The 24,547-nt window shown below is 46.1% G+C and overlaps 2 protein-coding genes across 2 annotated transcripts; both read left to right on the plus strand.

Moving 5' to 3' along the window:
• The first annotated feature begins 510 nt into the window (after positions 1-510).
• Positions 511-1,484, plus strand: LOC124700574 (protein LIFEGUARD 2-like). Its single transcript, XM_047232669.1, has 2 exons — positions 511-880; positions 991-1,484. The coding sequence occupies exons 1-2, from the start codon at positions 604-606 to the stop codon at positions 1,467-1,469; spliced, it is 756 nt and encodes a 251-aa protein (XP_047088625.1). The 5' UTR covers positions 511-603; the 3' UTR covers positions 1,470-1,484.
• A 19,659-nt stretch (positions 1,485-21,143) lies between these two features.
• Positions 21,144-24,297, plus strand: LOC124704338 (serine/threonine-protein kinase STY13-like). The gene is made up of 3 exons (XM_047236592.1): positions 21,144-22,026; positions 23,217-23,323; positions 23,438-24,297. The coding sequence occupies exons 1-3, from the start codon at positions 21,711-21,713 to the stop codon at positions 24,152-24,154; spliced, it is 1,140 nt and encodes a 379-aa protein (XP_047092548.1). The 5' UTR covers positions 21,144-21,710; the 3' UTR covers positions 24,155-24,297.
• The last annotated feature ends 250 nt before the right edge of the window (positions 24,298-24,547 follow it).

Consider the following 24,547-nt stretch of genomic DNA (forward strand, 5'->3'; position numbering starts at 1 on the left):
TAATTGCACGATTTACAGGAACTAATGCGATACGATTTTCCATCAGAGATTACCGTACAAGATTGTAGGACTGACGATAGGACGATAGCAGCACAACCTTTGCTCGATGAAAAAATTGGATTTTCTAGACCAGACCTATAAATAGGACGCGCGATACTTCGAATCAAAAGTCAGGGAAGCGCTCGAAGGAGGCAACTAACTCATGGATAACCCTTGTCACTAAGCAAAGGCAACGCATCTTCTGGTAAAACGCACATACTAACAAGCGGCACAAATTGTCCTCCCTCGAGACGGCACCACATGAGTCACCCGATCCCGGCCCCACGCGTCAGCCAGCCAGAACCGCCCCCGCGAGTCGCCAACCGCCGAGAAGGCTCCTGAATCTTCACTCCCTCTCTCGCGCCATCCTCCTTCCCCGTCTTGTCCCCTGATCCCTTCTCCATGGCCCCTCTCCTTAAAACTCTCCACCCACGCGAGCTCTCTCACCTCACCGCCGCACCGAGAAACCAAAGTACGACACGTGCATCCTCCGAGCCGCCGAGCGAGCCATTTCCGACCACCGTCTAGAGCAGAGTAGAGATCTCAGGGGAAGGTCGATCGAAGATGTATCTCCGGCCGCCGCCCAAGGGCCCCCAGTGGGGCGGACCGGCAGACACGGAGGCGGGGTTTGAGGCCCGGCCACTGTACCCGATGATGCTGGAGAGCCCGCAGCTGCGTTGGGCGTTCGTCCGGAAGGTGTACACCATCCTCTCCATCCAGATGCTGCTCACCATCGCCGTCGCCTCCGTCGTCGTCTTCGTGCGCCCCGTCGCTCTCTTCTTCGTCTCCTCCCCCGGCGGCTTCGGCCTCTACATCTTCATCATCATCCTCCCATTCATCGGTACGTGTATACATCACGCGCGCATACTCAAGAGTCAAGATCATCCTCTGTTTTCTTGGACCCGTCAGTTAACATTTCCTCTGTCTGTCCGCGTTTCATTCAAACTGCAGTGCTGTGTCCCCTGTACTACTACTACCAGCGCCACCCGGTGAACCTGCTGCTGCTGGGCCTCTTCACGGTGGCCATCAGCTTCGCCGTGGGCCTCACCTGCGCCTTCACCAAGGGGGAGGTCATCCTGGAGTCGGCCATCCTCACGGCGGTGGTGGTCGTGAGCCTGACGGCGTACACCTTCTGGGCGGCCAGGCGCGGCCACGACTTCAACTTCCTCGGCCCGTTCCTCTTCGCCGCCATCATGATCCTCATGGTCTTCGCGCTCATCCAGCTCTTCTTCCCGCTCGGCCGCATCTCCCTCATGGTCTACGGCGGTTTGGCGGCGCTCATCTTCTGCGGATACATCATCTACGACACCGACAACCTCATCAAGCGCTACTCCTACGACGAGTACGTCTGGGCCGCCGTCGCGCTCTACCTTGACGTCATCAACCTCTTCCTCTCCCTCCTCACGCTATTCAGGGCGGCCGATTCCTAAAGTGTCCTGCCGTCCTGCGTAGCGTAGGCATCTACCTTCCCCTGCCATGGCGATGTGCTTTGCTTGTGTTCGTGCCACTGATCTTGTAAATTAATATATTAATTTTTGACTTGCTTTACATAGTTTGCTATATGTAATTTGTGCTTTGCCAAGATTGTTGGATGAAATGAAATCGAGCTGGCTCTCTGGTCTAGCTCTTGCGTCTGCCGCTGCTCTGCTCTGCATCTTACATTGCGCATGTTATCCTCGCGGCGATTAGCCCAACCAACAGGATGATCTTCTTGCTTTACATGTAAGTTGTACTTCGCCAAGACTGTTGGATCAAATGAAACCGAGGAGCTGCATGCTAGCTAGTTGGCTCTGTTGTACTAGCTCTTTCTCGTGGCATCCATCTTACATTTTTTTGAGGGGAACATCCATCTTACCTTTGGGCTTGGGCGTGTTGTCGAGTAGCCCATGGAGCGGGAACAGCATAGTGTGCTGGGCATGGGCAGCCGGCCCCGACCGGCCCGACCCAGCTCAGCCTGTGGAATGCCTGACAGAGAGACTTGTCATAAACCGGAAGAAAGGAGAAATGTACCTCTCGCGTCTCCTCCTCTAAGGCGACGGGAGGGGCGAAACCCTAACCCCCGCGGCCTCCCCACCTTGCTCCTCCCTCCCTCGCCATCCCCTGAGGTGGCTGCCGGGGAAGACTCGCAGCGCTTATGATAGGGGCGGCGGGGATCTGCGCGCGGAACCCTTTCGTGGTTGTATGGGTGGTGGTGGGAGGCGGTGGGGGCGTTGTTGGTGGCTGCCCTGGCAGCGGCCCCGGTCGGCGTGGACCGTGTTGGCCCAGCGGCGGGCAACAGTCGTGGCGTGGTATCTTCCTCCTCCCGGCCGTGCGGGCGGCATGGAGGCGGCGTTTGAAGGTCGCGGCAGCGCGGGGGCTGCTCGCCAGTTCCAACTCCAGATCCCGAGGTGAAGACTTCTCCTTGCTCGATCTGTTCATCCCCCTGCTTGGTCTCGGTCATGGCAGCCTTGCTCGCCGGATCCTGAGGATGGGCATGCGGGTTGGTGTTGGGGACATGGTATCGGGGAAACCCTTGGTCGATGCTAGCCACGACAAGGACGACGCTGCAACGTTGTTCCCCTTCTTGAAGGCCTCGTTGAGGTACCTACCTCTCCTCACCAGTCACCATCACGCCTCTGATGGGGCGAAATCCCCTGGTTCCCCGTGCGGATGACGGCGGCGGTGCACGTCGCTCTCCTTCCTGAAGGCGTCGTCTTGGGTACTGCAGCAGTGTTGGTCTAACAGATGAGCTTGGAGGTGGCCATGGCGACTCCGGTCGCTTCTCTTTGGTGCGTCTTCGTCCGACAGCTTCGTTTGGTGCTACGGTGGTGCCTTTGGTGGTGGTGTTCTCGGCGTAGCCCCCTGGGCGTCTCTCATGGCTGCCCTAGGTGGCATTACTCTCTGCTTCATTGTGTTCTTGGGGGAACTTCTTTGCCTCCCAACGGTACGGCGTTCTTTCGATCCAGGGCGAGGGACAGGGGTCCTTTCCGGAGGCGAAGTCGATGAAGCTTTGAACCTGTTGCTGTTGGTGTAGATGACGACTTGTTGCTTCTCTCTTGAACACGATGCCTTCTGGTCTCTCTGCGTCGGATAGTGCTAGGTGGCTCAAGCTGTGTGCTTTTGTGTATCCTTAGCTTGCTTGTGTTACCTGTTGTAAGCTGTTTGTAATAAGCACGTTGTATCTGCCATTGTGGCGTTATTAATTTAGCGCTGGGTTCTTAACCTTATGTTAAAAAAAGCTCAGCCTGACAATCCTAGGTCGGGCCAAGATCACACAATGGATTTGATTTGGGCCTGAATATTGAGCCCGATGGTTGGGCTGGGCTAGGACCTCGGCCTGGCCAGGCTTTTCCATGCTTTGGGCTGGGCTTGGACTTGATTTGTAGGCTCGGCAATGGAGTTGGACTTGGGCCTGTGTTCCAGCTTCGGGCTTCTTCTGGTCTAGCCCAGCCCGAGTTTTGCCCACCATAAACATGAATCATGTGGATAGGACTACCTGAAGACCTTTATGAAGGTCAGCGCAAGACACCAGCTTGCGACACGTGTTGTGGAACAAATCAACCAGGAACGAGCAACCTGTTTGTCACATTTCATTCAACGTGTACTAGATGATAGACGTCTGAAATTTATTGAAAATCTTGCAAACTCACACCGAGGATGGATGAGGTCAAACGATTGCAGATAATGAAGAGACCGTGGTAAGTAATAAAGAGACGACGGCCGATCCTCTGCCTCATTAATAAGATTTTGTTTCCATAAAACCGTGAGTCGTCAGCTTAAGTGGGGCACGGGAAGGACATGAACGATGGTGATAGCCAATAGAAATAATTGGGGTGACGTGTCAGCTTTGCATGTTAAGATAAAGGGAAAATTGTATAGGAGACACCGTTATTTTCAGTCCTTTGCTGAAACACACCACTAAAACACGTCTTTGCTTTATCACACCGTCTTTGCTGAAACAATTAGTACCATTATAATTTTACGGTATATTTGCTAAAACACACCGTGTAGCCAAAAACGGAAAGTTTAACATTTTGCTACATTTTGTGGTACATTTTCCAAAACACACCGTACATGTGTTGTGTCCGGTTTAGAATATTTTTTCCCAAATTAAATTTTCTATGCCAAAAGTGGTTGTACGTATCAATACCCACATTATTTTGTCTCTAATTTAGCTTTTTGTGCTAGCCGTACATATACGCTGATAGACTAAAGAAAAAAATCGTAAAACAACTTTTCGTCCAACAAAGGCCATACGCATAAGCTGATATGCTAAAGTAAAAAATAGGACACCAACTTAACCAGATTTGACACAGGCAACAATTTTTTTGAAATGTGACATAGGCAACAATTGCTGACTAAACCCGTGATGAACCCAGGAGAAGACGCCATCCATGGTCGCCGGCAAGGACTTGACGGGGACAGCGTGGAGGCGAGAGGGGGTGGATGAGGAAGGCAGGAGGGGGCAGATGAGGAAAGGCAGGAGGGAACGGACGAGGAGGCAGCCTTGCCGGCGTTGGGGATGGCGGCAGCAGGGCGGCCAACGCGATGGAGGAGAGCAGCCGCTAGGGTTCGTCGAGCTTGTTCGTCTGACCAAATCCTAGTTCGTCCCTTTCATCTCAACCAGGAGAAGAAAACGGTTCAGAAACGAGTCCGAGCATATTTTCAAAGGCAAGATGGTCATTTTACGTAACAAAAGTCAAACTTTTCCAATTTAGGTAATACATGTGTTTTAGTAAATGTACCGTAAAATTATAATGGTACTAGGCAAAACGCGTTTTAGTGGTGTGTTTCAGCAAATGACTGAAAATAATAGTGTCCCCCGGCCAATTTTCCCTAAGATAAATCAACTTAGTGGGTTGCTCCTATTTAGGTATTATAGATATCATCTCATATAAAAAATTGTAACATTGAGCATATCATATCACAAGCCCTCCAAAAATAAGTTAGATGCCTCTAATTTATCTTTGCATATTTTACGTGGTTTTGGGCTTTCGAAGATAGAATCGTTCAAACCTATGAGCATAAAACCACAACGATGATAAACAAGTTATCTAGCAACTCTTTGTGAATTAGATCTTAACTCTAGTGAGAGAGACATATATTCGCGAAGCCACTTATGCAAAACAAGTTGCATGTCAAACGTGAAACAAGTATCATGTACGCGGACATGTAATGTTAGTCCGGATCGCTTCATCCCACTATGTCACTAAGATATAAAGCACACGTAGAAGAAGCAAATAACATGATCATCAATGCGCACATACATATGTGTTCTAATTGTACAAATCATCTACGCATAAACCTGACTCTAATACCACTGATGTGTTCGTTGTACAGAAAACAAAAATTCCTACGGTTGCAAGTTGCAAAAACAAAAACACCAGGATCAAATCTAGGAGATGCTAGTAACGGATAAAACCGTGGTTGAGATGAACTCACCCCCGAAGACACAAAGCGTTAATGAGAACGATTCTCGTGATTCATGTAGTCGATCACTTGCTGATCTCAAGATCACAAGGAAGACAAGCACTACAAGGGGCAGCGCTTCCGTACTTGGTCACACGTACGGCTTGACGATGACCTCTATTCCCTCGATCCAGCAGGGCAAAAGAAGAAGAGGATCCACCAGGACACTCCAACATCACTACGGCATGGTGGTGTTGGTGGAGAAACAATTTCAGCGGGGCTTCGCCTAAACTATTGATTGTATGGTGGATCAGATGGAAGAGGGGAATGGGACCAACCATGCTTATATAGGAGGAGAGGGCAGCAGCCCAAAGGGGGCGTTGGCCCCTTTACGGTGCCCCCACCTCTTCCCTCATTATGTGGTGGACACTCCACTCACATCCACTCAAATATCCATAAAACCTCCACTCAAAAATGAAGGAGTTTTCTCCCACAAATGGAAAAAAGTTAATTTTTTTAATTATTTCAATTAACAAACATTAACATTCAGCCCTTTTAACTATTCTGATATCCTGGAACATTTCCGGCGATTCTCGGAACATTCCCTATGAAGTCCAAACTTTCTCCTGTTTCGTATCCACATAAAAACATCAACGAGCCTTAAGTGTGTCACCCTACAGTTCGTGAATAATGTGGACATAGTCAAGACACCTCTCCGATCAATAATAATCAACGGGATCTGGAGATCCATAATGACTCCCACTTATTCAACGATGAAACTTGTGATCGTATGAAGCATAAATGTTGTAACTAATTCCTTTTATCTCGCGATACTTTACTTGTACGGGATCAGATCATCGGTATCAACTATACCTAGTTCAATCTTGTTACCGACAAGTAATCTTTACTCGTTCCGTGATATGACATTCTTGTGACCTAGTCACATGCTTGCAAGCGGTGTCAATGCTATATCACCGAGAGGGCCCAGAGTATATCGCTATGTCATCAGGATGGATAAATCCCAGTCTTGATCCATGAACCTCAACTAACACTTTAATAGTACCCAAATTAACCTTTATAGCCACCCTGTACGCCTAACGTTTGATCTCATCAAAGTACTCCTTCGGTGTTAGTGATTGACCTGATCTCATTGTCTAAGGAATAAATCTACTTCGTATGTGTTTGATATAGCAATGTAAAATTAATGGCTTGATCGTATGATATACCTACTTGGGTGTGCGTTCATCACATCATTCTTCTAATGACATGACCCCGTTATTAACAACATCCAATGTTCATGATTAGAAAACCTTAATCATCCGTTAATCAACGAGCTAGCCAAAAGAGAGGCTTTAGTAGGAACCCTTACTTGTTTATTAAACACACATGTATTAATGTTTCCGGTTAATACAATTCTAGCACGAGAAATAAACATCTATTATAAACATGGAATAAGATAATAACCAATTTATTATTGCCTCTCGGGCATATTCCCTTCAAGGATATGTTAGGGTTTTCTCTTCCTCACCATTACTAGGATGATTAATACAAAACATTACTAGGGTTAGCCTAGGTGCTTGGCTAAGCAAGGTCTTGATGGAATTTAATGGCTTTTCTACTACATGGTCTAGGGCCGCTTAGAAGTTTCCCTTTTACTTCATGTGATGGATGATATCTTCCTATCACACAAGGGTTTAGTTTATTCTCCTTTATCTCCAAAACATAATCATGCATTAAACATGATCCACTTATGTCCCATTAGTTTCTTACCTCTAGTTCTTATGGTTCATGATCATTACCAAATTCTGATGATCATGGTATGGGCTTCCTAAAGTATCACTAATGAAATATGGCTCTCACCGCCAAGATCAAGTGTTGGCTTGAACAACTAGTATATATATATCTCCTCTTATACTTTATGAGATTCACATGGCTATGGTTGTATCAATGACCTCTCCCACTCAAAAATGACTTGGTTATAATATTGGTTCTACTCAATAAATGTTGATGTGAGCATCTGGATATATGAATAGTCACCTCCCTTCTCTAAGGTTTAAAAAAAGATTTGGATAGACAATGATGGAATGATCAAGGTTTGGTAAATAACTTGTGTGAATGTCCTTGACATGAGTTCAAGAATTAAGTTGAACATATACCATGAAGATCATGGTAGGAACATGGATATGTTAAAGACATGGGAAAGATTAGTTAAGAATAGTTTCTAAGTTCTATTTTGATTATCTGGATAACTAAATAGTATTCATATGTTCTTGCAAGGAATACCATTTTATGATCATTTAGAAGATCTAGATCCTTACTTAATGTGTTGTTGTAATAAGGCTAATCTCATTTGATCTAACCATAGATCAAACAAGGTTTTAGCAAGTTTTATTTGAAAGTGCGAAAATTCCCCGAATTTTATATGCATACATATGTATTCTCACTTTTTCTAGCATCTAAACCTGGGATGTTACATTGCCCTCAAGGGATGCTCGCATGGGCCTCTTCGGAGGCCCATGTAGGCGCCCCATCAAGGGGCCTACCGGAGGCTGTCAAGGCATCCCAACGTGACAAACCAACCTAGGGTGGACCTAGGTTAGTGGGAGGTCGATGGAGGGCAGGTGGGGCGACCTAGGGTTGCCCCTAGAGTTGGATGCGCCCTTATGTACCCCTATATAAAGAGGAACCACTCCAATCTCTCAAAACAAAACACAATAGCCCTTTGGTTGGCTCTCTCATGTATCCCTCTCTCGCATAGAGTCTCTCCCTCATGTGGAGGTTCTCCACATACGCTTTCATCTAAGATATTACTTTGGTGATTTCACCTGTGACGATGAAGTCCTACTCGAACGGAGAGCATGAACACGTGAACCATTGCTGATTGGTATGTGTTCGACCCTATAGGAATATATAAGAATACAAAGTGGTGTACGTAGATTCCTTCGAAACTCCATTAACTTGGGGAATCTCTGCCCGCCGAGTCTTCCGCAACACTCTCAGCGAGGTGGAGCCCTGAGCTCATTGGACGGACTTTGAAGCCAAGCTCAAGTTCTTCATCCACTACATTACAGAGTCTTCCGCGATCCTCTCGGTGAGAATATGAAGTTCCTCCTCACAGTTTATGTTACTGCATAGATAGATCTTGGGTGATCGTGTTAGGTATTTTTTTTACATACACAAACCCCTACATACCGAACCTGCTGAACACACGCTTCAAATCTAGCAATATGTTTGAGTGTTTCTAAATATGGTATGTGGTTAAGTGAAGTGTCTGGAATAGTTCTAATGGTATCAAAATACTTTCAACGCAGTATCAGAGTCATTCCAGTGTTATGAGAAGTGTTATGGTGGTACACTAGAATTAATTCAAGACCAAATAATGAGACGAAAGTGATACGACGAGACCGATGAGAAATAAAACTTATCAAGAACAAACATTAACCTTGAACATGTTTCACTTGAGCTAGATCATGAAGATCTTGACCTCTTCAAGATGGAACGCCTTTCTTGCTTGCACTTGTTTTGTGAAGTCTTGCGAATTACTCCCCCATGCCGCACTACGAGAGAGACTCTTCTTTGGCATATCTTCACATATCTATGATCACCATATTGAAAGTATAGAGATGGTAAACCTAGAGGGGGGGTGAATAGGTTTCTACAGATTTTAATTCTTTCTTTGCAATATTAGGCTTTCCGGAATATAAAGGTGAGCCTAATGCAAACTAGGTGAAGCAACCTATATGAGGATACAACTAACTCGAGCACGAAGGCTCTCACAGACAGTTAAATCACAAGTAAGGAGTTCGGTTAGAGATAACCGATAGCACGCGGAGACGAGGATGTATTCCCATGTTCCCTTCCTTTGCAAGAAGGTACGTCACGTTTGGAGGGGTGGAGGTCCCACGAAGGATTCCCCACGCCACGAAGGCTCACCCTATTCTCCGGAGCCTATCCCACGAAGGAATAGCTCACTCACTTGTGGTAGACTTTGAGGTAGCCTCCAAACCTTCACAATCTTGCCCGGAGCAAATCCACAGCCCGGATGCTTCCGGACTCCTCTTGCCCACCTAGGGTTTCCAAGGAACCCTAGGAAGCAAGCTTCCCGATGAATACAAGGGGGAATGAGATTTGGCTTGGTAGAACGGTAGATCGGGTCCTCCTCTAACGATTTTCCCCGGAGGGATTTGAGTTTGGGTGGAGGAGGAGGGAGATCTGAGGCTTTTGGTGTTTCTAGCAATGGAGTAAGAGAGAGAGAGAGCTCAAGAACAGCTTGTAGTGTAGTGCCTAGCTTTTCGGAGGTAGGAGAAGGGCTATTTATAGTGTTCTTCGAAATATGGCCGTTGGTCACTTGCCACCTCATCTTTTCTCTCGACAAACCCGGTCCATCGGACCACCGACCGGATTGTCCGGTGCGGAGGCTGGTCGGACCGGGCAGGGACCGGACTCGTCGGTCCAGACCGGACGGTAGACCGGACCCGACCGAGAGACACTTTGCGTCGTCCAGGAGCTCCTCCGGTTGGCGCCCGGTTGGCGACCGGTCGACCGGACCGTACGCCGGCCCCGCCGGTCTGTAGGCCGGCAGACCGGGCAGCAGACCGGACCACTTAGGCGCTCTTTTGACGCCCGGTTGGCGCCCGGTTGGCGACCGGTCGACCGGGCCGCACGCCGGACTGGCCGGTTGGGAGGCCGGCTGACCGGGCGGCAAACCGGATTTCTGCTGTAGACCCCTTTTCGATTGTTGTTGAAGTGGGGGGGTCTCCTTTAGCCTTTTTGTTCCTTTGATACACCATTTATGCCTCTTTTCCTAATACCTGAGATTATCCTTATAAACATATTAGGCCAAATACTCTAGCACGGTGTCATTGTTACCAAAATAATGGATAAGGGTAAAATACCCTTACAATCTCCCCTTTTTGGTATACGATGACAAACCGAGCTAGAGTCACATATAGATATTATGATAAGCTCTAAACCTTGATTCCATATAAGATATTACGACAACTCCCCCATAATGTGTGCACTTGGAGAATTTGCGTTTGAATGCAAAGTGCACCATTTGTGGAATATGAGGAGCTCCCCAATATCTTTAGGAAACAAGCATGGTATGGACAAGTATATCAAGATATATAAGCATAAAGCATGATTATCCTAATAGAGTGATTAAGCATACAAATAGTCGTCCATACACATCCATACACGAATTATTCGAAGTAGCAAATGGTTCTTGAGAAATCAAAGCAAATGAGCACAAGCCATATAAGATCAAAATAAAGCAACACCCATGGCTTGTGACGATCAAAGAACCCCGTGGTCCTAGACTCTACTCTCTTCTCCCCCTTTGGCATCGGAACACCAAAAAGGCGAAGAAAAGAGGAGAGATGCTATCGCACCCATCAATAGAACTCATGCCCGATGGAGTAGGAGCTGTCGCCATCATCGCGTGCAGCCGCATCAAACACAAAGTTCTCTAGGCATACCCATTGGAGAGAAAATCCAAACAAGATGTAAATAGCAACAATGGGCATGATTCAAAATATATATCAAGAATCATAAGTCATTTTGAAATGAATTTTGCAATAAGATCATTTGGCCTTATATAGTCAAATCAAGTTGTAATGAAGGCTCAATGAGGGGCGGGGATTACTCTCCCTATGTGAAAGCGCAAATGTCATGAGACCTCGAAGAGACATGCTTGGGTCCATATAATGACATTGGGTCTATTTATGTTGCACACATAGGTATGCATCATACCAAGACATGGTAGGATGACTATCCTCATATGTGCTATGCCTCTAAGCTAGATAGCAAGATAAATGCAAGAATATAGTGCAAGAAGTTAATCAATCCAAGTTTTTAGGATCAAGAATACCAAGTTCTCCTCTCAAGTTAACAAACCGGGTTTCATCCAAAGGCTTAGTGAAAATATCCGCCAATTGGTAGGTTGTTCCCCCATGAGTGAGATCAATATCCTTATTGGCAACATAATCACGTAGGAAGTGATGACGAATGTCAATATGTTTGGTGCGACAATGTTGAACCGGGTTATTGGCGATCTTAATTGCACTTTCATTGTCACAAAGAAGAGGCACTGTACCAAGAGACACACCATAGTCTTTCAAGGTTTGCTTCATCCATAACAATTGAGTGCAACAAGATGCCGCGGATATGTATTCGGCTTCGGCGGTGGATAAAGCGGTGGAGTTTTGTTTCTTGGATGACCAACTCACCAATGACCGGCCAATAAATTGGCAAGCCCCGGAGGTAGACTTCCGGTCAACCTTATCACCGGCCCAATTGGAATCCGAATAGCCAATGAGTTCAAAGGTTGACCCCTTTGGATACCATAGCCCGAGAGTAGGAGTGAGAACAAGGTATCTTAGAATCCGTTTGACCGCCATTAAATGGCTCTCCTTGGGAGCGGATTGAAAACGAGCACACATCCCTACACTTAGCATGATATCCGTCCTAGAGGCACAAAGGTAGAGCAAGGATCCTATCATGGAGCGGTATACCTTTATGTCCACATCCTTCTCATCGTCACATGAGCCAAGTTGCCCCTTTACGGGCATGGGTGTCTTCATTGGGCTTGCATTGGTCATGTTGAATTTCTTGAGCATGTCCTTCACGTACTTTTCTTGAGAGATGAAGGTGCCTTTTGCAAGTTGCCTCACTTGGAAGCCTAGGAAGAATTTCAACTCTCCCATCATGGACATCTCAAATTTCCTAGTCATCAATAGCTCAAAAGCTTTGTTATGATTGGGGTTAGTTCCACCAAAGATAATATCATCAACATATATTTGACATATAAATAAGCCACCCCCTTTAACCCGTTTGGTGAAAAGGGTGGAATCGACCGTACCCATGCAAAACCCATCATGTAGTAAGAAATCCCTAAGGAACTCATACCAAGCACGTGGAGCTTGCTTGAGACCATAGAGTGCCTTATGGAGTAAATACACGTGGTTGGGTCGGCATGGGTTGAGCCACATATGCGGTTTCTTTTAGGGGACCATTCAAAAATGCACTTTTCACATCCATTTGATATAGTTTGAAATTGTGGAAAGATGCAAATGCAAGCAAAAGACGAATAGCTTCAAGACGGGCTACCGGCGCAAAGGTATCCTCAAAATCCATACCTTCTATTTGGGAAAACCCTTGCGCCACTAACCTTGCTTTGTTTCGTATGACAATGCCATTCTCATCTTGCTTGTTCTTGAATACCCATTTGGTCCCAATAACATTGATGCGATGATCCTTGGGTCTCTCAACTAGAGACCACACTTCATTACGAGTGAAACACTCCAATTCTTCTTGCATGGCAATTACCCAATCCGGATCAACCAAGGCTTCATGTACCTTGAGTGGTTCAAAACTAGACGAGAAAAGCATGGTGTTGACAATAAGTGATAAGTAATGCATGGTGTCTACGAGTTACCACTCCTCTTGAAATGCTACCAAGGACTTGATCTACTTTCATGTCACTTGCCCTTGTAGCGGCTTTGATCTTACGAATGGTTCCTTCATGATCAATGAATTCATCCCTTGCTAGTGCTTGATCATGAGGGATCACTTGAGCTTGATCATGAGTTGTGGATGTCTCTTGATCATCATCATGATTTTGCTCAGTGGAATGAGGACTTTCTTCTTGTTCTTCGGAATGTGACTCATCTTGAGTGGAGGATGGTTCTTGAGTTGCACTTGATGGTTCGGCTTGAGTTGAGCTAGGCTCCACTTGAGCCGTGCTTGATACTTCTACTCCATCATCTTGATCATCATTATGAACTTCTATGGGCCGGATGTGTCCAATGCCCATATGCTTGATGGCACTAGGTGGGTCATCATTATTACCTGCAACACATGGAACAACTTGCTCCACTTGGGAGCCATTATCCTCCAAGAACTCCACGTCACAAGATACTTCAATAGTCCCGGTGGACCGGTTGTAGTATCTATAGGCGTGAGAGTTCTCCGCATAACCAACAAATATGCCCTCTATGGTTCTAGTTTCAAATTTACCGAGCTTTCCTTTGTTGTTCTTAACAAGACATTTGCATCCAAAGACACGAATGTACATGACATTAGGCTTGTTACCGGTAAGAAGATCGTATGGAGTTTTGTTGTGGAGGGGACGGAGGAAGAGCCGGTTGGAGCAGTGGACGGCCGTAGAGATGGCTTCTCCCCAAAAGTTGTGGGGTGAGTTGAATTCACTCAACATGGTTCTTGCCATCTCAATGATAGTCCGGTTCTTCCTTTCAACAACACCATTTTGTTGAGGGGTGTATGGCGCCGAAAACTCATGCTTGATGCCCTCATCATCGACAAACTCTCGCATGGTGTAGTTCTTGAACTCGGTGCCATTGTCGGTTCTTATCGCCTTGATCTCGGATTCATACATACGTTGAGCTTTCTTGGCGAAGATGATGAACTCCCTATGGGTCTCGTCCTTAGACTTAAGGAGAAAGACCCAAGAGTATCTTGAGTAATCATCAACAATGACAAGTCCATACTTGCTCCCACCAAGAGTATCATAATGTGATGGCCCAAAGAGATCCAAATGAAGGAGCTCCAAAGGCCTAGATGTGGTGACGATACTCTTGATAGGATGTTTCTTCTTGAGTTGCTTTACGGCTACACATGCACCTGCAAACACGATCTTTCTCAAAAGAAATGTCGGTTAGTCCCACAATGTGTTCACCCTTTAGGAGTTGTTTAAGATTCCTCATGTTGACATGACCAAGGCGGCGATGCCACAACCAACCTTCGTCATGCTTGGTCGCCATTAGACATGTGGAGTGAGAGGAGCTCTCTTTCGAGAGGTCAACCACGTAAAGGTTGTTCTCCACATACCCAACGAGGACCAATTTGAGATTGTCACTCCTAAAGACTTTCACACAATAATTAGTAAAATATGAATTGTAACCAGGCATCGGCAAGATGATATATAGAAAGCAAGTTATAGCCAAGGGATTCAACAAGCATGACCGTCTCAAGGCACAAGTCCTTAGAGATTGCCACCTTGCCGTACCCAAGTACCTTTCCCTTTGAGTTGTCACCAAAGGTGATGCTTGACTTCTTGTTGATGTCTTCAATGAATTAATTGATCAAGCACACCTCTTCCTCCGGTCATATGATTGGTGCATCCACTATCAAACACCCATTTTGGACCACCGGAGGAATACCCCTACAAAATCAAGTAGAGGATTTAGGAACCCATCGATTAATGGGTTCCTTTGCAATGGCAACAATATTTTTTGGTACCCAAATTGAGTACTCTCTATAAGCATAGCCATTAGGAGGGCCAACATAGTTAGCATAGACATCACCATAATAATCAACAAATAATGCATAGTGATCGTTTGGCCCCGTGCGGTCACCACTAGTGGCTTTGCCCTTTGAGGTTTTGCCATCATTAGTGACCTTCTTGTTCTTATCTTGAGCGGGTTTCTCCTTCTTGTAGTTGTTCTTCTTTTAGGACTTGGGAGTATATCCAAGTCCAAACTTTTGATTGTTTGACCTTTGCTTACTCAAGAGGTCATCCAATCCCATCTTGTTCTTGGCGGTGGTGAACTTTGCAAGTTCCTTTGTTAACCTAACATTTTCCTCAAGAATAGATGCTTGGTCACAAGAAGATTCATTAGGATGATAGTCGAGACCATATTTGGTCACCAAGGATTCAAGATATGCATTGGTCTCAACATGCAAAGAGAGTTCCTCTTGTAAACGAACATGTTCCTCAACAAGCTTAGCATGCTCACTAGTAAAAGAAGTGGAGGAACTAGCAAGCTTTTCAACAACAATGGGATCCTTCATTGATTCAAGAGCCTTTGTGTAGGTTTCTTGGAGTAGGTCATGGTTCTCTCCAAGTTTCTTGAGCTCATCCTTAACAAGCTTGTTAGCTCTTTCAAGGTGGTCAAGATCCCTAGTGAGAGAAGCATGAGCAACTTCAAGTTCCTCCTTTGAGGCATGGAGCACTTGATTCAAAGATTGAGCCCTATCAATAGTTTCTAGGTCCTTAACTTTATCAAGTTCATAAGTTTCAATTTGTTGCTTAAGGCCTTGAGATATGCACCTTTCGGTTTTTAGCTCTTGTCTTAGGAGATTGAATCTCTGTTCCTTCTCATTCAAATGATATTCTAATTCCTCAATGGACTCATCCTTTTCCTTGAGTGAGTCCATCAAGAAATCAAACTTGACAAGAGCTTCACCACGAAGGGTGCATCTAACATCATAGAGTTCCTTAAGCACAATTAATTCCTCTTGATTTTCGTTTTCATCATCAAGAACACTAGATAGGGAAGGTGGAGGTTCCATTACCTTGGTTTTCCTTGCCATAAGACAAGAGCCAACGATTGTAGAGGAGGGAGAGTCATCGGAGTCAGCATCTTGAGTTGTTCTTGCCATGAAGGAAGATCCAACATCATTCTCCGTGGAGTAGTCCTTGGAGTAGTCATATGTGAAGAGTGACCCGGGCTTAGAGAAAGCCAAACCGGCCACACCGGCCTCCTTCTCCTCATCTTCCTCTTCATCATCGGACAAGTACTCGGCCCCAACAAAGGCTCTTCCCTTGTTCTTCTTGTATCGATCATTGATTGGGTTTGGCTTCAATCTTGGTTTGACCCCTTTGATGAATCTTGGCTTGTCTACCCTTTTCTCATAAGGGCACTCATTTGCAAAGTGGCTATCTTCATCACAATTGTAGCAAGTTCTCTTCTTCTTCTTGTCATTGAGGAGCATTTGGAACTTTGCCTTGTATTTCTTGGCAAAGAAAGCAAAGTCGGTAGCAATGTCACTAGTTGAAGTCATCTCTTCCTCTTCTTCAATTTCATAGTCTTCTTTGCTTCCATGATCGGCCCTAGCTTTGAGAGCAAGGTTGTGTGGCGCTTCATGGTTGTGTGAGGCTTCATCAACACGGTTCATTGCCATGAGCATCTTTCCCGCTTTGGCCATGTTTTCATTGGCGGCCACATAGGAGACTAGATCATCGGAGTTGAGATCGGCACTCTTGGTCATGATTTGCAAGTTGAGTGCAAGGTTGGTGTCTTCTTGTTTGACGGAAATCATAGCAATGACCTTGGACTTTATGAATGCTTCATTCATCTCGAAGCCGTCATTGTACTTCTCAACTCCAAGTCCCTTGACCCTCACTCTAAGAGCACCTAGCCTTGCATAAGCATCGGCCACAGATTCTCCTTCTCGGATCATGAACTGATGGGCCTATTGCTTTGCGGTCTCATAAAGAGATGATTGGATCAAATCGGTTCCCTCTTGGAGTACTATGATTCGATCCCACAACTCTTTAGCGGAGTCTATGTCATTGACTTGATCAAGGAGCTTGCGGTTGATGCCACTCCTAATCTTGTCACGTGCGGAGGCATTGAGTTGACGGTTGTAGAATTCGGTGGAGGTCAACCGAATGGGATCTTGTGGCTCCGGTATCCATGAACAATGATCTCCCATAGCTCCACACTGCAGTTGCGAATATGAGATTTCATAGAAGATTTCCAAAAAGAAAGTGAGTTCCATCAAAATGGGGAACATTCCCACTATGGTTTATATGAGGCATGGGTGAAGTGTTTTTGGGATAGTCATGGTTGACTTCACGATAGCTCCCTAGGGAGGCCGAAGCCGTACTAGGAGTCCCATTAGTCACGTTCTTAAGCATGGCAGACATCTATGCCATTTGGCTTTGTAGTTCATCCTCCTTTTTCTTCTTCTCGACATCATATGCCAAGAATCTAGATTTCATCTCTTTAACCGAAAGGTTAGAGTCTTCATCTAGATCCTCGAATGGTTTATCCATCTCACTCTTAAGGCGATGAAGCCCTTAATAAGAGTCCAGGCCCTGGTACCAATTGAAAGTATAGAGATGGTAAACCTAGAGGGGGTGAATAGGTTTCTACAGATTTTAATTCTTTCTTTGCAATATTAGGCTTTGCGGAATATAAAGGTGAGCCTAATGCAAACTAGGTGAAGCAACCTATATGAGGATACAACTAACTCGAGCACGAAGGCTCTCACGAGGCGAGTTAAATCACAAGTAAGGAGTTCGGTTAGAGATAACCGATAGCACGCGGAGACGAGGATGTATTCCCATGTTCCCTTCCTTTGCAAGAAGGTACGTCACGTTTGTAGGGGTGGAGGTCCCACGAAGGATTCCCCACGCCACGAAGGCTCACCCTATTCTCCAGAGCCTATCCCACGAAGGAATAGCTCACTCACTTCTGGTAGACTTTGAGGTAGCCTCCAAACCTTCACAATCTTGCCCGAGCAAATCCACGGCCGGATGCTTCCGGACTCCTCTTGCCCACCTAGGGTTTCAGAGGAACCCTAGGAAGCAAGCTTCTCGATGAATACAAGGGGAATGAGATTTGGCTTGGTAGAACGGTAGATCGAGTCCTCCTCTAACGATTCCCGGAGGATTTGAGTTTGGGTGGAGGAGGAGGGAGATGCGAGGCTTTTGGTGTTTCTAGCAATGGAGTAAGAGAGAGAGCGCTCAAGAACAACTTGTAGTGTAGTGCCTAAGCTGTTCGGAGGTAGGAGAAGGCCTATTTATAGTGTTCTTCGAAATATGGCCGTTGGTCACTTGCCACCTCATCTTTTCTCTCGACAAACCCGGTCAACCGGACCACTGACCGGATTGTCCGGTGCAGAGGCCGGTCGGACCGGGCCAGGGACCGGACCTGCCGGTCCAGACCGGACGGTAGACCGGACCCCGACCGAGAGACACTTTGCGTCATCCAGGAGCTCCTCCGGTTGGCGACCGGTCGACCGGACCGTACGCCGGCCCCGCCGGTCTGTAGGCCGGCAGACCGGGCAGCAGACCGGACCACTTAGGCGCTCTTTTGACGCCCGGTTGAGCGCCGGTTGGCGACCGGTCGACCGAGCCGCACGTCGGACTGGCCGGTTGGGAGGCCGGCCAGCGAGGCGGCAAGCCGGATTCTGCTGTAGACCCCTTTTCGATTGTTGTTGAAGTGGGGGTCTCCTTTAGCCTTCTTGTTCCTTTGATACACCATTTATGCCTCTTTGCCTAATACCTGAGATTATCCTTATAAACATATTAGGCCAAATACTCTAGCACGGTGTCATTGTTACCAAAATAATGGATAAGGGTAAAATACCCTTACACATATAGATGGCAAGCTTCAAGCATATGATCTCTTCGATATGGCTCATCTTAAATTTGCACTTCACTTCTTCTTGCAACTTGCAACCTTGATGCCAATAAATGATTCAATTATAGACTAACGACAAATCCTAAAAATATTACTCAATGCAAACATTAGTCCATAGAGATTGTAAAAAATTGGTTGAAGTATGTACTTTCAGTCATCATCATCAAAATCAACATCTTACACTTCATCAAACTGTGGAGAGGAGGAATTTATTTACTTTATCATCTTTGGTTGAACTTATTCTCGTCTTATGTTGGAGCAATATTCATCTTAGCAACATGACAAAGAGTATTTTCCTCTTCATCTTTTTTCTTGTACAACTCATTTGCAATGTTGATATGTGAAAAGGATCACATACTTGAAATATTCCATAAGCAATTAAGTATGATATTAACAATGGTGTAGTACACGCACATGATCTTTCTATGCCATACTACTCAGATACTTGCACCCTACTTGGTCAAACAAACCGGCTTCCCATTTGTTGCAACACTGTTTAATTGCACCATCCATGACCCGAGAGTGAATTCATTGAACCAACTGAATCCACACTTATTGGTTATATGATAATGATCATGTATGTGCATCCAGTAAGTGATATGGGTTTGTTCATTACTCACATCCGCATCAGGACTCGCACTCTCTTATGCCATGTTGAGGGCCTCATCATCTTCTAGTCTACTTGCCACCTTGAGCAGCTCCTTTTCTTTGTAGGTTCAACCTCAATCACATTGTCATCTATATTTACATTTGGTATTGGGAAAAAGATGGCATCTATATATGACCATGGTGTCGTTCATCGTGTGACATAAGAGTAGATACCAACCATAAATCATCAATAGATCGTAGACACAACTATAAATTAAACTACAATATTTCTCCCCAAACATTTACAAATGCATTCAACTAGCAATGGAAAAAAATCATAATTATAATTCATAAGCTTAATTGAAAGAATAGAATAAGGAACACAACCTTGTGGCATGGAGTCGAGCACCTCATGGATGTCCACTATTGGGACGTCAACTTCAGATATCGTAGCGGTCGGTGGAGATCAGTGAGGTGATTAGAGTCGGCTTGGGGTTGCCGATGTCACCAACCTCATCCTCCATGTTGTTGTCTTCCAAGCGACCATCTTTCGCGACATGGATCCTTGGCGATGGGGAACATGGGGATGACACATAGGGAGGCGATGCCAGGCACCTCAAGCACGATGGCACCGACCTCGTTTCGATGTGATTTTGTCCTAGTTGGGTGTGAAAGCCTTGGAAAGTCCGCAATGTGGTTCTAGGATGCGGTGAAAAGGGCCAAGCGTTAGTTTTGATGGTGGGAGGACGATGGGCCCCATGTTTTCGGTAGAGGGGTCCATGGCACGAGGTTGTTGGCGCAGGTGTGAGCTCAAAGTTCAAACCACCAAGAAATTTACGATAGGTGTGGGAGTGTGTGCTCTCTATATATAGAGTAGAGAGTAAGTATATACGGTGAGCCCCTAGAAAATAGAGGAATTGGGGCCACAGTCGGAGAGAAGCTCTACCAACACCTATAGTAAATCGAAACAAAAAATCACCATATTTAACAAATGAATATATTCCACACTAAAACATGCATATCTCTTTACTTTGCATAGTCATACATGATGCAATATAAAAATATTAAGCCATATGCAAAGTAAAAAATATTGAGCCAATATTAGCCAAGTTGACTCTAGATAGCAAAATATGTGATATGATTCACCTAAATGTAATTATTACCATAATCCAAACACAACCTAAGTTTGGAGTATGACCGGTCCTATCCTCCGGCTCGTTCTTCGGACCACGAGGTTGATGCAACTTTTTTATTTTAGAAACTTCAAGTACAATGTAGATCAAACACGCCAGCAAATCACCCTTGTACACACTCTAGTCAAGATCGAAGTCACGTAGCTTAAAAGTTGACAAAATCAGCTCACGCTCCTCACTATCGAAGAGAATGTTGTCTTCCGATGGAAATATTTCGCCTTACTGTGAGATAACAAAGCTTCAGCTAGGTTTTGATCCCTATAGACAACGACACGACCAACCTCCCAACATCTAAATACTATGACTTGTGACAGCCTATGTAGTATACCTTAACACGGTCATGAAACCAGAGAATTTTAGGCTTGTCTGTCATGTGGAATATCATACGTAACAAATTTATATTTTCTCTAGTATTTCTGCGCCGAAGATCATCAAACAATTTTGCGCGCCTGTCCCGTCACGCCACCTATGGAGGACAGAGCAGCATAATCACGCCATCACCTAAAAAAAAGCACAAGCAAGCATGGCAATAGAATCTTGGGAAACCGGGCCGTGTGCACCTTGGCGCATAACCGTGTTTCCAAAGATTAAGCAAGAGTCAACGGCCAGCCTCCTCCTGAATTGTTGGCAACAGGTAAACTGACATCTCCTGTTTTGCCTCTTCTTCCTCCCCTCTGACTCTGTCTCTATCTTTCCATCTTCAGGTCAGCCATCCGCTGATTATTCGCCTCCAAAAGAGAAAAGGAAACATTCGCCCAATTAACTACCATCGACGCGCTTTCCACCCTAAAAATAGAGATCTCAAAAGCGGGCTGGCCGGTTCTGTTTAGCGTAAGGTTTCCTCGTCGTCTGATCTAAGAGGAGAGGCTAATCCAATTAGCCTCCTCCTCCTTCTTCGTCTTTTCGTTTCGGCTAATAGCTAGATCTTCCTTGGAAGAACAAGTCGTTTTCCCCTTTTCCATCTCGTCTGGTTGATTTCTTGCGCTTACGTCGTTTTCTTGCCCCACTAGCGTGTTTGATTCCTTTGTTGTTTCCGGTTCTTTGTTTGCATCTGGTTTTTTCTCTTGGTCGGCGGAGCATCATATTACATCACATTCCAAGGCGATCGGGCGTCATGCGGGCTTGAATTCCTCGTATATATCCCATGGATGGATATAGGACGATCCGGCCTATCTCCTCCCGATATTTCCGCTGCAGATGCATCGCGCCCGCGCGTTTCTCCTCTGAGATTTGGTTTTAGCGAGAAAACAGAGTTCTTTGCCTGAAAGTGGGGGAATCGGAGTTGAGGAAGAGTACTTCTTCACACACGATCGGCTGATCGGTCGATCGGATGAATTCCCTGACGACGACGACCGGCAGCAGCAGCGGCGCCGGGGCCAGCGGCAGCCGCAGCTTCGGCAGCGGCGACATGAAGGCCGCCGACGGCGAGGGGTACGTCAGGGCGGACACTCTCGACCTCACCAAGCTGGACGAGCAGCTGGAGAAGTCGCGCTCCAGGGTGTGGCTGGATCACCAGCGCGGCGCCTCGCCGGGGGAGCTCCTCGAGTGGGAGATCGACCTCGCCAAGCTCGACATCGACAAGCAGGTCGCCAGCGGCACCTTCGGGGTCGTCTACCGCGGCACCTACGACGGCGAAGACGTTGCAGGTCAGTAAAACCACAATCGCGGCACCTCGCCTGTATGTAATATCTAATTCTGTAGGAAATTCTGTATATCTGTCCAAGATAAATTATGCGCTGGTATCCGTTCCAGATGAATTATGCTTTGCCATCCGCGCCATGCGATTCTCTTTTTTACCGATCGAAGGTCGTCTTGCCAACCCATGATAAATTTAGTAGGGAACCAGCTTCTTTTGGCTAATGATTTGATTGGGCCAGGTCACATCATTGCCACGCCCATTGCACGTTGTCTGTCTCTCCCCAACCAGTTGAGACAATTAGTTCAGAATAAAAGTCGTTTCGCCAAAGTTTGGCATGACAATAGCTGTCAACTTGCCAATTACGTAGTACTAGCCAAGCTTGTCAAATGTTGACGAGTTTGATCTTGCAATATATTGGCTTGCCAAACCATCAGTATTGGCAATTGAGCTTGAAAGTCAAGAACGGCGATAATACTTGATGTGTTCAACATACTTACATACATGACGTTTTAGGCTTGACGCGTTTTAGTCGTGCCGCATTGACCGTTATTTAATATGTCAGCGCAAATTTATGAACTGTATTATGAAGTTATATAGAGGTGTTCATCGTACAGATCTAATTCATGAACTCCTAAACAATCTGTTGAATCATAGTGTCTTTGGGAGTGGAAAGAATATATATATGAATAGACGAATCTTGTTTCATAGTTTTTATGCTACTTGCCTGGGTTTGAGACAACGCCTCTGGCACCCAAGACGGTGGCTGGGGCATGTAGAAATTTGATTTGGTAAATTTTAGTGATTTCAGCATTGGCTGGAGGTATTTATTTCTCGGTTTCTCTACCTAACTTGATCATGATGCCCTAGGCCTGGTTCAATTATGACTGACACAGCAACTAAGCTAAATACTGCAACTATGTTTATGATCTTTTGTCTAAAAAAGTACTGATACTATGTATCAACAGGTTGACAAGATGAAAAAGTTTACATATGCATTTCTCTGTTTCTCTACCTAACTTGATCATGATGCCCTAGGCTTGGTTCAATTATTACTGACACAGCAACTAAGCTAAATACTGCTACTATGTTTATGATATTTTGTCTAAAAAAGTACTGATACTATGTATCAACAGGTTGACAAGACGAAAAAGTTTGCGTATGCATTACGATTTGCTCATTTTATTTCGCATGATGCAGTGAAGGTGTTGGACTGGGGTCAGGAAGGTCAGGAGACAAAGCACCGGGAAGCCTTCGAGAAGGAGGTGGCCGTCTGGCAGAAGCTTGATCACCCAAATGTCACCAAGGTACTGTACGTGATTATACATTACTACTAGATCACTAGCGGATAGTGCTCGGTAAAAAATGACTAATATGAACTGCATTCGTTAATTTGGTGCGTCTTTTCTATGTGTTCGCAGTTCGTGGGTGCCTCAATGGGGACATCCCAGCTGAAGGTCCCGGCGAAAAAGGGCGGCGGCGGAGCGCCAGGCCAGCGGTGCTGCGTTGTGGTGGTGGAGTACCAGCACGGCGGCACCCTGAAGACCCTCCTGTTCCAGCACCGTGACAAAAAGCTTCCCTACAAGAAGGTGGTCCAGCTCGCCCTGGACATGGCGAGGGGGCTGAGCTACCTGCACTCGAAGAAGATCGTGCACCGCGACGTGAAGGCGGAGAACATGCTTCTGGACCGGAAGAAGACTGTGAAGATCGCTGACTTCGGTGTCGCCCGTGTGGAGGCTCAGGACGAATGCAACATGACGGGGCAGACGGGCACGCTGGGGTACATGGCACCGGAGGTGCTCGAGGGCCTCCCCTACGACCACAAGTGCGATGTGTACAGCTTCGGCGTGGTGCTGTGGGAGATCTACTGCTGCACGCTGGCGTACGCCAACTACAGCATCGCCGACATCTCGTACCACGTGGTGAAGCTGGGGATCAGGCCGGACATCCCGCGGTGCTGCCCCAAGGAGCTGTCGGAGATCATGGCGCGCTGTTGGCACGCTGACCCCGACCGCAGGCCGGAGATGAGCGAGGTGGTGGCGCTGTTGGAGAAGATCGATACCACCAAGGGGAAGAGCATGACGCCCGCCGTCCCCGACCACATCGGCCAGGGATGCTCCTGCTTTGGCTTCAAGTAACTCTGTCGTCCTTCTGTGTCCGCGGCGTGCCCATCTCATCGATGATTTTTTTGTTTCTCTTTTGGGTGTGGGTGAGGTCAGATTGTAATTTGCTTGCTTGGAAACTCCGGTTATCTGCACTAGTTTAGATGATTTTTTGGTCACTAGCTTGCCTACCAATGAAATCTTTGTGCACGCATAGCATCAGGTAGGTACTCAACATTGTTTGCGTCCTCTCAACTTTTGGTCCTTCTTTTGACGAAATGGCTTTCATTAATTAAGAGGAGTAAAAACAAGATTAAAACTAAGAAGAAAGGGGGTTCGAACAAACAACAAGGTAAAAAACCAAGAACAAAGGTGACAGTGAAGCTGAATTTAGCCACTGCCATCTAGTCTGATCTAGCTCAAGGGGGG

The sequence above is a fragment of the Lolium rigidum genome, chromosome 3, assembly GCF_022539505.1.
Source record: "Lolium rigidum isolate FL_2022 chromosome 3, APGP_CSIRO_Lrig_0.1, whole genome shotgun sequence".
NCBI lineage: Eukaryota > Viridiplantae > Streptophyta > Magnoliopsida > Poales > Poaceae > Lolium > Lolium rigidum.

Bases quoted from the DNA above. Each gene is read 5' to 3' on its own strand.
- LOC124700574 (XM_047232669.1), top strand. From the start codon at position 604: ATGTATCTCCGGCCGCCGCCCAAGGGCCCCCAGTGGGGCGGACCGGCA. The intron at 881-990 runs GTACGTGTATAC...TTCAAACTGCAG, and splicing joins CATCATCCTCCCATTCATCG to TGCTGTGTCCCCTGTACTAC.
- LOC124704338 (XM_047236592.1), top strand. From the start codon at position 21,711: ATGAATTCCCTGACGACGACGACCGGCAGCAGCAGCGGCGCCGGGGCC. The intron at 22,027-23,216 runs GTCAGTAAAACC...CGCATGATGCAG, and splicing joins CGACGGCGAAGACGTTGCAG to TGAAGGTGTTGGACTGGGGT. The intron at 23,324-23,437 runs GTACTGTACGTG...ATGTGTTCGCAG, and splicing joins ATCACCCAAATGTCACCAAG to TTCGTGGGTGCCTCAATGGG.